The 11158-nt window shown below is 39.1% G+C and overlaps 1 protein-coding gene across 2 annotated transcripts in view; it reads left to right on the top strand.

Annotated features, from left to right (window-relative positions):
- The first annotated feature begins 104 nt into the window (after nucleotides 1-104).
- The window catches only part of afg2a (AFG2 AAA ATPase homolog A), a 169460-nt gene continuing 158406 nt past the window's right edge, over nucleotides 105-11158 (top strand). Inside the window, exons 1-10 of one of the 2 annotated variants that reach the window (XM_019892198.1) lie at nucleotides 105-316; nucleotides 1139-1263; nucleotides 1616-1773; nucleotides 2317-2375; nucleotides 2590-3207; nucleotides 4009-4138; nucleotides 4222-4278; nucleotides 5554-5677; nucleotides 6979-7080; nucleotides 7348-7501. In XM_019892198.1, the coding sequence (XP_019747757.1) occupies nucleotides 175-316; nucleotides 1139-1263; nucleotides 1616-1773; nucleotides 2317-2375; nucleotides 2590-3207; nucleotides 4009-4138; nucleotides 4222-4278; nucleotides 5554-5677; nucleotides 6979-7080; nucleotides 7348-7501 (1669 nt within the window). In that variant the 5' untranslated portion in view covers nucleotides 105-174. The remainder of the gene's footprint in view (nucleotides 317-1138; nucleotides 1264-1615; nucleotides 1774-2316; nucleotides 2376-2589; nucleotides 3208-4008; nucleotides 4139-4221; nucleotides 4279-5553; nucleotides 5678-6978; nucleotides 7081-7347; nucleotides 7502-11158) is intronic. The other variant, XM_019892197.1, reaches the window with a different exon arrangement.

Genomic DNA, 11158 nt, shown 5'->3' with positions numbered 1-11158 from the left:
GAGAGAGAGAGAGAGAGAGAGAGAGAGAGAGAGTTTGAAACACAGTGAGCTTTGTTCATACTTTGAGGCATTACGGTAAAAGGGGACGTGTTCAACTTTTAACCCGGAAGACATCCTTCGCCGGGTGTTTATGCAGAATTCGTCCTCACGTGTGCCACATTTCTTCATCTTGTTATGTCTTCTAAGAAAAATAAAAGCAAATCGAAACGATTAAACGAAGGAGACGGCTCCTGTGACTCGAGCAACTTCGACAGTTCCAGTCACGAGGGGAGTAAAAGCAGCAACTCCTTCACTGTCATCGACTTCGTTGAGAAAGGTGCACGCTGGCTTGATATTCAATTAACGTTTTATTGTGACAACACCAAGAATACAGCTACGAGTTGCCTGATTCATTTTACCTTCTGATGATACGACAAAGTCGTCCTCATCGATGCGTTTGGGATAGTTAAGGTGTCGTGCGAATGTCCTGTGCAGAGAAAAATTGCATTAAAACTTGGAAGTGTATCAACATCAACACCACAATTCACGAGCGAGAAGAGTTAATCATCTGTCTAAGTGTTTCATACTTAGACAGCATTCATATGCACGCCACGCGATCGCATCTTAAAACGAAGTGCAACGGATTATTCGGTAATAATTTGTCACCACTGTAAACCTCGTCGTAATTCAAGAAACTGCATGTCATTGTCGGGTGAACTAGAGCCTATTACATCTGACTGGGCGAGAAAGGAAGGGGTCCACAATGGTCGCTCCCGACCCAGTCACAGCACACATCCACTCAAACAACTATATACACTCACATTCCGACCTATAAACAATGAACCAAAAATGTATGTATTCAGAATGTAGGATGAAGCTGCATTACTTAAGATTTTTTAAACTCGGACATCAGAGCTGCAATGCGGACATGATAACTATTAGGACACCCTGCTGTTGTATGGCAATGCTGCCACATGAGTATTTTACAGGGTCTTTGTTTGTGCCCTACGATTGGCTGGCAACCAGTTCAGGGTGTACCCCGCCTACTGCCCGTAGACAGCTGGGATAGGCTCCAGCACGCCCGCGACACACGTGAGGAGAAGTGGATTAGAAAATGGATGGATGGATGGGTCTTTTTTCATCTTTTTGTGTTTCACAGCTGATGACAAAACGCCGAAAAGTTGCAGATGGTCACTTGCACAACTGAGCCTGAATTCGCTGAAGTCAAATGGCGTCAGCATCGGCAGACCTGTTCTCCTCACGAGTGCCACGGGGCGACAGGAGGTAGGCTTACTATCCGGAAGAAGAAAAACCTCGTAGATTAAAATTTATTCTTCTAATACCGGGCTTTCTTCCTTGTAAAATTACATCTTTATTCTTGTTCCATTTTAATGTCATTTGATACAATATTTTGTCCACTTCATTAAATTATGACTTCTGGTAATGTTTGGACCAAAAAAAAAAAAAACCTGAGTTTACGTTTGTAATATTTAGCCCCTTTTGTCTAAAGTTATGACTATTTTTTTGTAATAATTACAAATGTTCTTGTTCAAATCACAGTTTTTCCTATTCATAACATTACAAGTCTTCATCTTGTTCAGTGAGCCGCTATTTTGTGTTTTGTCCATGTTGACAGGTGTGTGTGGGATGGCCTGTGGCTGCGTTCCCCAGTGGGAAAGTCGGCCTCCACAAGGGTGCACAGAGCAACCTGAAAGTGAAATGCGGTGATGCAATCATGCTTCAGCCAGTGACGGGTCCTGTGCTTCAAGCCCAGGAAGTCATTCTCTCTCCGAGGTTGGCCTATTTTCAAGACAAATCCGATACGAGAGGCTATATGACACAATTTTTTTTCACACTTTAAAAAAAAATCTTCCAGGTGTTTTGATAAAGGATATCTGATGTAATCTGACATTATTCAGTCAAAATAGACAAAGGGTAAAGAATATCTGGTTGAAATCACTGACTTTCATTACCATGGCGACAAGGCGGGGCTAAGGTGTTCCCCCTCAGCGAGTGGCCTCTTTGCATCCTGCTCGCAAATTAAAAGCATCTGCTATTCACCACCAGCTCATTCAATCATACACCTAATCCCTTTGAAATTATGGCAAAATTGCATTGTAATGTAAATATTTGTAAATATAATTCATAAACTGTTATTAAAAGCACTAGTTTAAGATTTATTTATTAGTTTTTAATGGAACAAATTGAGCTTTCACAACAGTTGAATTCCTTTCCAAAGTTTCCTTGTTCCGATCATGTCAGAAGTGAGAGACTGCCGCCTGTTGTTCTCTTTGCGCAACTGCAGCGCTCACATTCGGTGCATTGTCATTCTTTCAGATCTGTTGATGAAAAATTAAACACAGACGAGTTCAAGAGCTTCCTGCTCAATTCTTTAGGTAAGTTCCCAGCACATGGAATGGAACAGAATGAGATTGTACTGAAATGAGATTTGTCCCGTAATGGGGGAAATTCTGGTTTTGATGTGACCAATTATCAGCATAAAAATATTTTATTTTTGTAAGAACTTTTTACAACAGTTTTCAGGGCACTTTACAAACAAAACAAATAATATGTATAGCTATTTCATGTGTCACCCCCCCTCCCCACCAGTTGGAAGCGTCATTCTTCCTGGCAACGTTGTGTCCCTCACATATTTTGGCCGGCCATGCAGTCTTTACGTGCAAAGTGTACGAGGAGAAGACGGTGGCACCCTCCAAAGGCCGTCTGTCCCTCTTCCTCCTCCTCCTCCTTCCAATGGCACAGAGGAGTCGTCAGTGCTGGACTCTACCCCCGCCGACCTCTCCCTCCAGCTCAGCCTGCTGGCCTTAGATGACACCAGCAGTCCTCAGGGGACCCCCGCGGCCAGCACACCACACCGACCCGCCGCCTGCCTGCCTGCCCTCTCCCTGGATTCTCCCATTTTGAACCAACTTGACTCCCCTGCTGACTGTGAGGCAAACACTACCGTCTTGGAGGGTTCCTTCAGCACAGAATGTCCTCTACAAACTCCCATAGCGCCCTCTGCTGGTTTGTCGAGTACTGACACCTTCTACCGTCTGGCCTCGACCACCAAGCTTAGTTTTCCAAGCAAAGCCATTCAGGAGGATGTCGAAGCCAAAAGAGCAAAAGTGACATACAGCATGATTGGCGGCCTCAGCAGCCAATTGGATGTCATCAAAGAGACAATAGAGCTGCCTCTCAAACACCCTCAACTCTTCTCCAACTACGGTATGTAATGACAAGTCCAAAATATATTCTGTTCATAAAAACAACTTTCAGGACACTCAACAAATAAAACTAGAAATGTCAGAGGTAAAACATTATTTCGGTTGTTACATGGAGAGAATAACGTTGCAAGAAGAATACATTTGTAAAGTTATGAGGAGCACAAAATTCCCACAGAGTAAGCTTTTTGCATGAAATTGTAACATAATCGCTCTATTATTAGAGTTTCTTTTGTTTTGACTTTTGTTGTTGTAAAACTGCATTTTATTTTGGTCCTAAAATTACAATTTCACAAAATACAGTCGTCCTCGCAATATCACAATTCACTTTTAGCGGCTTTACTACATTGCAGATATATATTTTAGATTTGCTATTTTGTGAGCCATGAGAGGAGTGCCTAAAGGTCGTAAGCGCCATGACAAACAAGTGCACTTGAACTTTTTTTCTCTTTTAACGTTTTTTTGTAAAAGTTTTTGTCATTGTGACTAAGTAATATTGAAACATATATATATTGAATAACAAACACCTGATAAAATGACCTTTTTGTTTGAAAACTACAGCTCCATTATTTTGCTCACTTTTTTTGCTGTAAGATTTAAGCTTTTTTTAAATGATATTTTTCAACTTTTTTCCCCCCCTCCTAAAAATACAACGTATGTAAAATTAAATACGAAAAAGTATGGGTTTTTTTTTGCCTGTAGAATTGTTGTTCTTGTAATTTCATTTTTTTAAAATGAGAGATATTTTTTTTAAATGAGCATTTAGCCTTGCTGAAATTCTAAATGAAGCTTTTGTCTTCACCAGGCATCCCCACTCCGCGAGGAGTTCTTCTGTACGGACCTCCCGGCACGGGAAAGACCATGATCGGACGAGCCATCGCCAACGAGGTGGGCGCTCACATGACTGTGATCAACGGTCCGGAAATCATGAGCAAGTGAGGCTAATGCTAGGCTAATGCCAAACTCCATGTCATTACCATCATACAATCTGAGTGGGGGTTGTAATATTCCTCTTCAGGTTCTATGGCGAAACCGAAGAGAAGCTGAGGCAAATATTCACCGAGGCATCAAAAAGGTAACTTTTTAATGTTGCGTTTAAACGTGAACACGTTGAACTTTTTTTTTTCATTTTTCCCAGTTAGTCCGAATGATTTTGTAAAAGACCTTATCACCGCCCATAGGACTTCAATGAAATTGTCATTGTTTCTCCAAAAAAAAAAAAAAAAAAAAAAAAAAGATGTGGGAGTTCAGGATTATGTTTCCACAGTTTTTTTTAAACTATTTTTTTTGGATATAGTTTATTTCAACTTTCTTCTCATAAAATTGCAGTCTCACTTTTAAAATGACATCATTGTGAGTATCTTTTTCCTAGTTGCAGATTTCCTCATATAATTTATATATAACATACTTCATTCTGTTGATTATGTCCACTATTGTAAATTACAAATTTCTCATGATTACATGTATCCATACATTTAAAACTTTAGTCTCATAATTTTTCAACTTCTTTCTGAGATACTGGTAACATTATATCTTAACTTAAATGATTCATAAAATGATTTGTTTTGATGTACTCTACTTACCACCTTAAAAACAGTATGACTTCTTTCCACAAAATAACAGCCTTATTTGTGTTCATGTATATTAATTTTTTTCTTGTAATACAAAACACATCGACGTTAAGTAACATAGCATTTTGGGGAAGTTCCCAAGGCTCTGTTCTAATTACAGCTGTATTGTCACATCGATCTATCTATCTATCACCCTATCCCAGCTGTCTTCAGGCAGTAGACGGGGGTTCACCCTGAACTGGTTGCCAGCCAATCACAGGGCACACATAGACAAGCAACAATCCGCGCTCACACTCACACCAAGGGACAATTTAGAGTGTTCACTCAGCCTGCCATGCATGTTTTTGGAATGTGGGAGGAAAACGGAGTACCCAGAGAAAACCCACGCAGGCCCGGGGGAGAACATGCAAACTCCACACAGGAAGGCCGGAGCCGGAATCAAACAATGCACCTCTGCGCTGTCAGGCAGACGCGTAATCGACCACCGTGCTGCATCTATTCATTCATTCATTGATTCATTTTCACTGCATTGATAACATTACTTTTATTCATAAAAGCAACATCTTGTTTCCATATACTTACTACTTTTTTTCTCCTAATATGTCAGTTTTTGGAAAATAAATATTTTTGCATCAAATTTCAGTTTTATTTGTGTAATATTCTGAGCTTTTTCTTGTGTATTGCAACTTTTTTCCTCCCACATATTATGTTTACGTCAAAGCCAGAAAAGGTGCAGAAAATGTTGCTGAAAGTGAGTTGTTTTTTTTTTTTTTTGACAGGAGACCTTCGGTCATCTTCATCGATGAGTTGGACGCTCTTTGTCCCAAACGAGAGGGCGCGCAGAACGAGGTGGAGAAACGAGTGGTGGCCTCCCTCCTGACTCTCATGGATGGGATCGGCTCTGTAAGTATCCTTTCGAGACCGGGCCTAACCCTGCTCTTTTAGCTTATCCTCCCACTGATGTACACTGACGCTTTCAGGCGTGTTCCGTGAGGGTCGGCCCATGTTGTAATTGGGAATGCTAAAAACACTGTGGCAGCTTTCTGGATTTGACCTCCACACACCATGAATCGAATCCTGGGAGGGAAATCACCTCGGGTCACCACGACCGGACGATTATCAGCTAGGAGTAGTTGTTTTCAGAGGTGCTACATGGCTTCCTGTCTAGAGGATCAAGGTTATGCACATGATTGGTCTGTTGGACAAATCACTTCCTCCGTCTCCTCCTTCATTCCTGCCTGCATTACGGTTTACTGGTGTGGAATCTTAGCCAAAGGAGGAACGCTCATCTTCCTCATTTAGTAATCAAGACATTCCTACAGGCAAAGCATTGAGTCAAAGCAACAATAAAACTTTCATGACAAACTAATATTATGAGCGTAATCCCTTGTTTTTCACGGTTAACTGGGACCAGAAGCCCACTCCGAAAGGTGAAAATTGCGAGATACGATTTTTTTGACTGTCAATCGGTCAATTTAGCTTTTATTTGCTCATATCGTTCAAATGTCATACTTCTGTTTGTTTTGTTTATCCCTGTCTTCTTTAACATGTTTAGTAAAGCAAAAAGAAAAAATATGCATTTGACTGCTCAATGCATTTGACTGTTAGAAAAAAAAAAAAAATATATATATATATATATATATATATATATATATAAAAATTAAAAAAGTTATTATTATTATTATTATTTTTTTTTACATGTCATAATTGAATTGCACCTAAGAACAAAAGATTCTGTACCCCTGGCTTACGGTATATTTAGCCACACTGTAAAAATAAATAAATACTTAAATAGTGTAGAACAAAACATATTTCAGTATATGTGTATGTAATTGAAATCCATGAAAATCATGTTCACGAAAAAGCACACACATTACTTCAAAGATGTATTTTTTGTTCAGTATTTCAAATAATAGTGTTTACAATGTTTTGTTCAAATGTTGATTAAAATAATTCAGTGGAACTTGTCATTTCTTGTTTTATGGGAAAATATGATGCAATATTTATGAATATTGATGCAGTATTTATTATTATTATTACTGTACATGGGACATGTTTTTTCCTGATTTTTAAGACATTTCCCCTCTGTGGAGTGCACCACTGCTTTAAAATGTTTTTTTTGGGTGCCAGATTGTTACAATTTGAACCTCACTTGTGCTCATCATTGTGTTTGTATCTTTGAAATGGTCCTTGATTTTATCCAGGAGGGCCACTCGGGACAGCTTCTGGTTCTAGGGGCCACAAACCGACCCCACGCCCTTGACCCGGCACTGAGGCGACCTGGACGCTTCGACAAGGAGCTGGAGGTACCTACTGGAAAAGCCAAATAATGTTTTTCCTCAAGTTATAACCACTACATTGTCCAAATGTTTTTCTCTGGAGTTCCACAAAGGGTCTGTTCTAGGCACCTGTGATTTAATTATTCTCATTCTAATGCCAATTGTGATGTAAAGCTATTTTTATTTGTACGTGTTGTCGTAACTGATGCTATTCCAGATTTTTATGGACATCACTTTCAACTGTTGTGGCCACAATGCAGTCATATGTTCGCTAACACCATTACCCTCCGACAGGTCGGTGTTCCCGGTCCTGCCGAGCGTGCCGACATTCTGCACAAGCAGCTGAGCTCGGTCCCATGCGGAGCCACCCCACAGGAAGTGACACAGTTGGCTGACGCAGCTCACGGCTACGTCGGCGCCGACCTCGCTGCTGTTTGCAAAGAAGCGGGTAAGAACGATGACACATGCTTTCCACACACCAGGCGTGGAAAGTGGCTAATTTCTCACTCCTTTCTCAGCATCATGGGAAACTATAACCACAGTAATTTACTTTTTTTTATAAAATTACAAATTCATTTCTTAAACATTTCAAACTTTCTTCCTGTAAAAGTAGTGTACTGCATAAAACGATTCTTCCAACAATTTAAATTTCATTCTTGTAAAATTGTGGATTTTTTTTACAAATAGAATTTTTCATGAAATTTCATCTTTTCGGTTTGCAATATTTTTTTTGAGATGACATACAAAAACACATAAATTTCATTCTTGTAAAATTGTGGATTTTTTTTACGGTTTGCAATATTTTTTTTTAGATGACATACTAATACACACATTTTGGACTTATTGGGAAAGAATAAAATTTTCTTTTTTTTTCTGGTAATTAAAAATACATCTGAAATCTCTGAGTATTTCATACTTTTCATCAAATTACAATTTTTTTCCCCCTGATCAACCTATGACTCAGAAAATCTAATATTTCCTCAAATTTAAGTTTTACTTTTGGAGATTTTCTTAACATTACCACTTTCATCTTAATTTATGATAAAATTATGACTCAACTCAACTTTATTTTTAGATTACATTAAAACTACCACTTCTTCTTAAGTGCTGTACATGGAATACAAATACAATAACAAAGACCGTCAAATGAATAACACAAAAACAGCAGACACCATAAAACAACCAAACAATGAGTCTCAAGATCATACTCATGAAATAAAATCACAGGTTCATAAATGTACATCTTAATTGTCACAATAGGTTTTTTGGGGTGGTTAAAGGATGCCTTTCAAATAGTCTTTTAAAACTTTATTCTCACAAAATTAAATTCTTGTTGCATGCAAATATTCAAATTGGTATATTTTTTTAATGTATAAAATTTGACACAACTTTGTTATAATTGTTTGACTTTTTTTTCTGGTCCCCCCCAAAAAAGCAAAATTTTGCATTATTGGTCTGATATACTCCTGAAAATATTGTCAAACTGTGTAATTTCCAATTACTTTTCCGTGCGGGTGTAGTTATTGGTCTGATATACTCCTGAAAATATTGTCAAATGTAATGCTTGTGTAATTTCCAATTACTTTTCCGTGCGGGTGTACCTAATGACCTGACCACCGTTCCCTGCCTTGACTGGGCCTTTTCTTGCTGTAGTGCCTCTGCAAACCACAATCACTGCTGACTTACTCCTTCCAGAATGACTTGTGTCTTGAATTCCGTGTGTTGATATTAACCTAAAAGGAAGTCGGGGGTTTCCGTGGTATTCCAATCCCAAAGACAGAAACCGCCAAAACCACGTCCTCTTCCTCCTCCTCCTCACCCACAACCCCTCACACATCCCAGTGACACACATACTGACTTAGTATGTGTGTAGACTTCTTGGGTGGTCCAAGAGCACGCTCTTGCCATAAACTGGCGTGACTGGCAGCTTTTGAAGGGAGAACATGGCAACCCGTTACATTTTGTGGTGAAAATCTGAGTAAAGGATCAGATACATTATTTTAGGCTCAATGGATGCCAAGTAACATTTTAACTTGTTTGTTTTCTTCACAAGTATTTGGCACGAATGGACTAGATAGTGACATGAAAAATATTGTCATACTGGAAAAAAAAAAAAAGAAATTATGAGCAAACAATACAAATTAGGGGCTGAAGAGAATAGTCAACAAGTTGACCTTATTACTCTGCATTGACGTTTTATCAATCGCTCATGTTGTTGGCATTTTGTTTTCCAATCAGCCGTTTTACGCAGGATGAGAGGAAGAATAAGGATGAGGGGAGAGCTTCATGCCCTGAGGAAAAACATGCTTTTTTTTTAACCCCCGTACCCTTTTATTCCTTTCCCAAAACAGCCAATCCAACGCCTTGAAGACAGATGTGTTGCGTGAACAGTGCACTGTTACAGTGAAAGTCCTCTACAACGAAATCATGTTTGCAGCCAGAATCTATCTTTCACAACAGGGGACTTTTCACTAGAGCAAATAATGTCTCACACACACACACACACACACACACACACACACACACACACACACACACACACACACACACACACACACACACACACACAAAAACGTATATGTGTGCTCTATTTTTATTCCATTAGTGCATAAGTATGAGCATACACTTATTTGACACTTCATATAGCCAGCGTAGAAAGAAAAAAAGGGGAAAGAAATTGCGAAATTTATGATCAGCATTCACTTTCACTTATATCACTTTCTTGCATAATGTCTTTTACTTTGCTTCCTCCATCTTTCATTTTTATGACTTTTATCCTGCCTTCAACCGTTAAGGCTTTTCTTTTCTTCACTCCTTGGTCTGCAAAAGTCCGTTTTGTAGCCATTTTAGCAATGCAACATTCGTGCTGCGTCTGAAACAAACAATAAATACTTCCTGTACTACTGCGCATGTGTAAACCAGTGTGTTTGTTGCTGTTGCGGTTTCCGAGCTAAGCAGTAGGAGTCGCTGTGGCAGGCTGAGGTCGCATTAGACTTTTGCGGAAGGCTTGTTTACGTTGGAGTGAACCTCATTGCGAGGCTATGGTGGAGAAAAGGATTTCGTATTACGCAACAGGGAGTCTTTTCGTTGTAGGGGAAAGCAGAAAAGAGGGAATGGCTTTCATGCATGAAGATTTTTTCACACTAGGGGGGATTTTCGCACATGTAGGTTTCGTTATAGAGGAGTTTCACTGTAATTACAGATGGATCGGTGCAATTTGGGGCCCGTTTCATTCAGTTCCAAATATTGACATCTCCCACTTGGTCAATAGATTTGTATAAATACAAACTTTGCTCTAAAATAATAACAGTATATATGTGTGTCATCATACAATTGATTTGTTAGGTAAGATGACCTAATTACAATACAGTTGAGTTTCTTGGCACTTTGAGCTAAGTTGCGGTGGACTTCAACATCTCCCTCTAGTGCACATCTATTACATTGCAGCAATGTGCTCGCAGAAAAAGACCTTTTGCCTTACTTGGATTTTGCACCAATTGCAAACAAATTCAGTAGACCTTGTAAAGTTGAACACGATCCATGATTGAATTTTTGCCCTGCCCTCCCAACAAAAAAAGAGAAATTGAAAATTATGTAACTTGATTAATGTAGTCGTCATAAAACCATGATAACTGAAGAGGTGTTTTTTGTTTGTTTTTTTACACACACTTTTTGACATTCTTTATGTTAAACATTGGACTCATGGGAGAATTGGTGCATTGTCTCGGTTGATCCAAGCATGGAAAAAGTCAAAGGGATCGATGCAGGAAGCTTCCTAATTCCAGACAGTGCAGGATAAGCTGCTCAGGAAGAAGAAAGTAGTAAATAACTGGAACCAACTACCGGTATCTAGATTTTACATCACAATGCACACTTTTCGTGGGGATTTTAATTGATGTTGATGTCAAGTCCACGATATAAAAAAATAAGCTTCTTAATTGATGATGGTGCATGAATTAAGAAGACATAGCACCCAAAACTGGTCTTATGCTAGTTGGCTTTTCGTCACGTTGCCTTCTGAACGCAGACATTTGCTTCTAAATTTAAGAGAGTGCATGAGATGCTGCTCGGGAAAAACCGAATTGAGGAAAAATTGAAACCTGTT

Source organism: Hippocampus comes, unplaced genomic scaffold (genome assembly GCF_001891065.2).
Source record: "Hippocampus comes isolate QL1 unplaced genomic scaffold, H_comes_QL1_v1.1 scaffold129, whole genome shotgun sequence".
NCBI classification, from domain to species: domain Eukaryota; kingdom Metazoa; phylum Chordata; class Actinopteri; order Syngnathiformes; family Syngnathidae; genus Hippocampus; species Hippocampus comes.
Note: the sequence above shows the minus strand (reverse complement) of the source record. Positions and strands in the feature narration are given on the sequence as shown.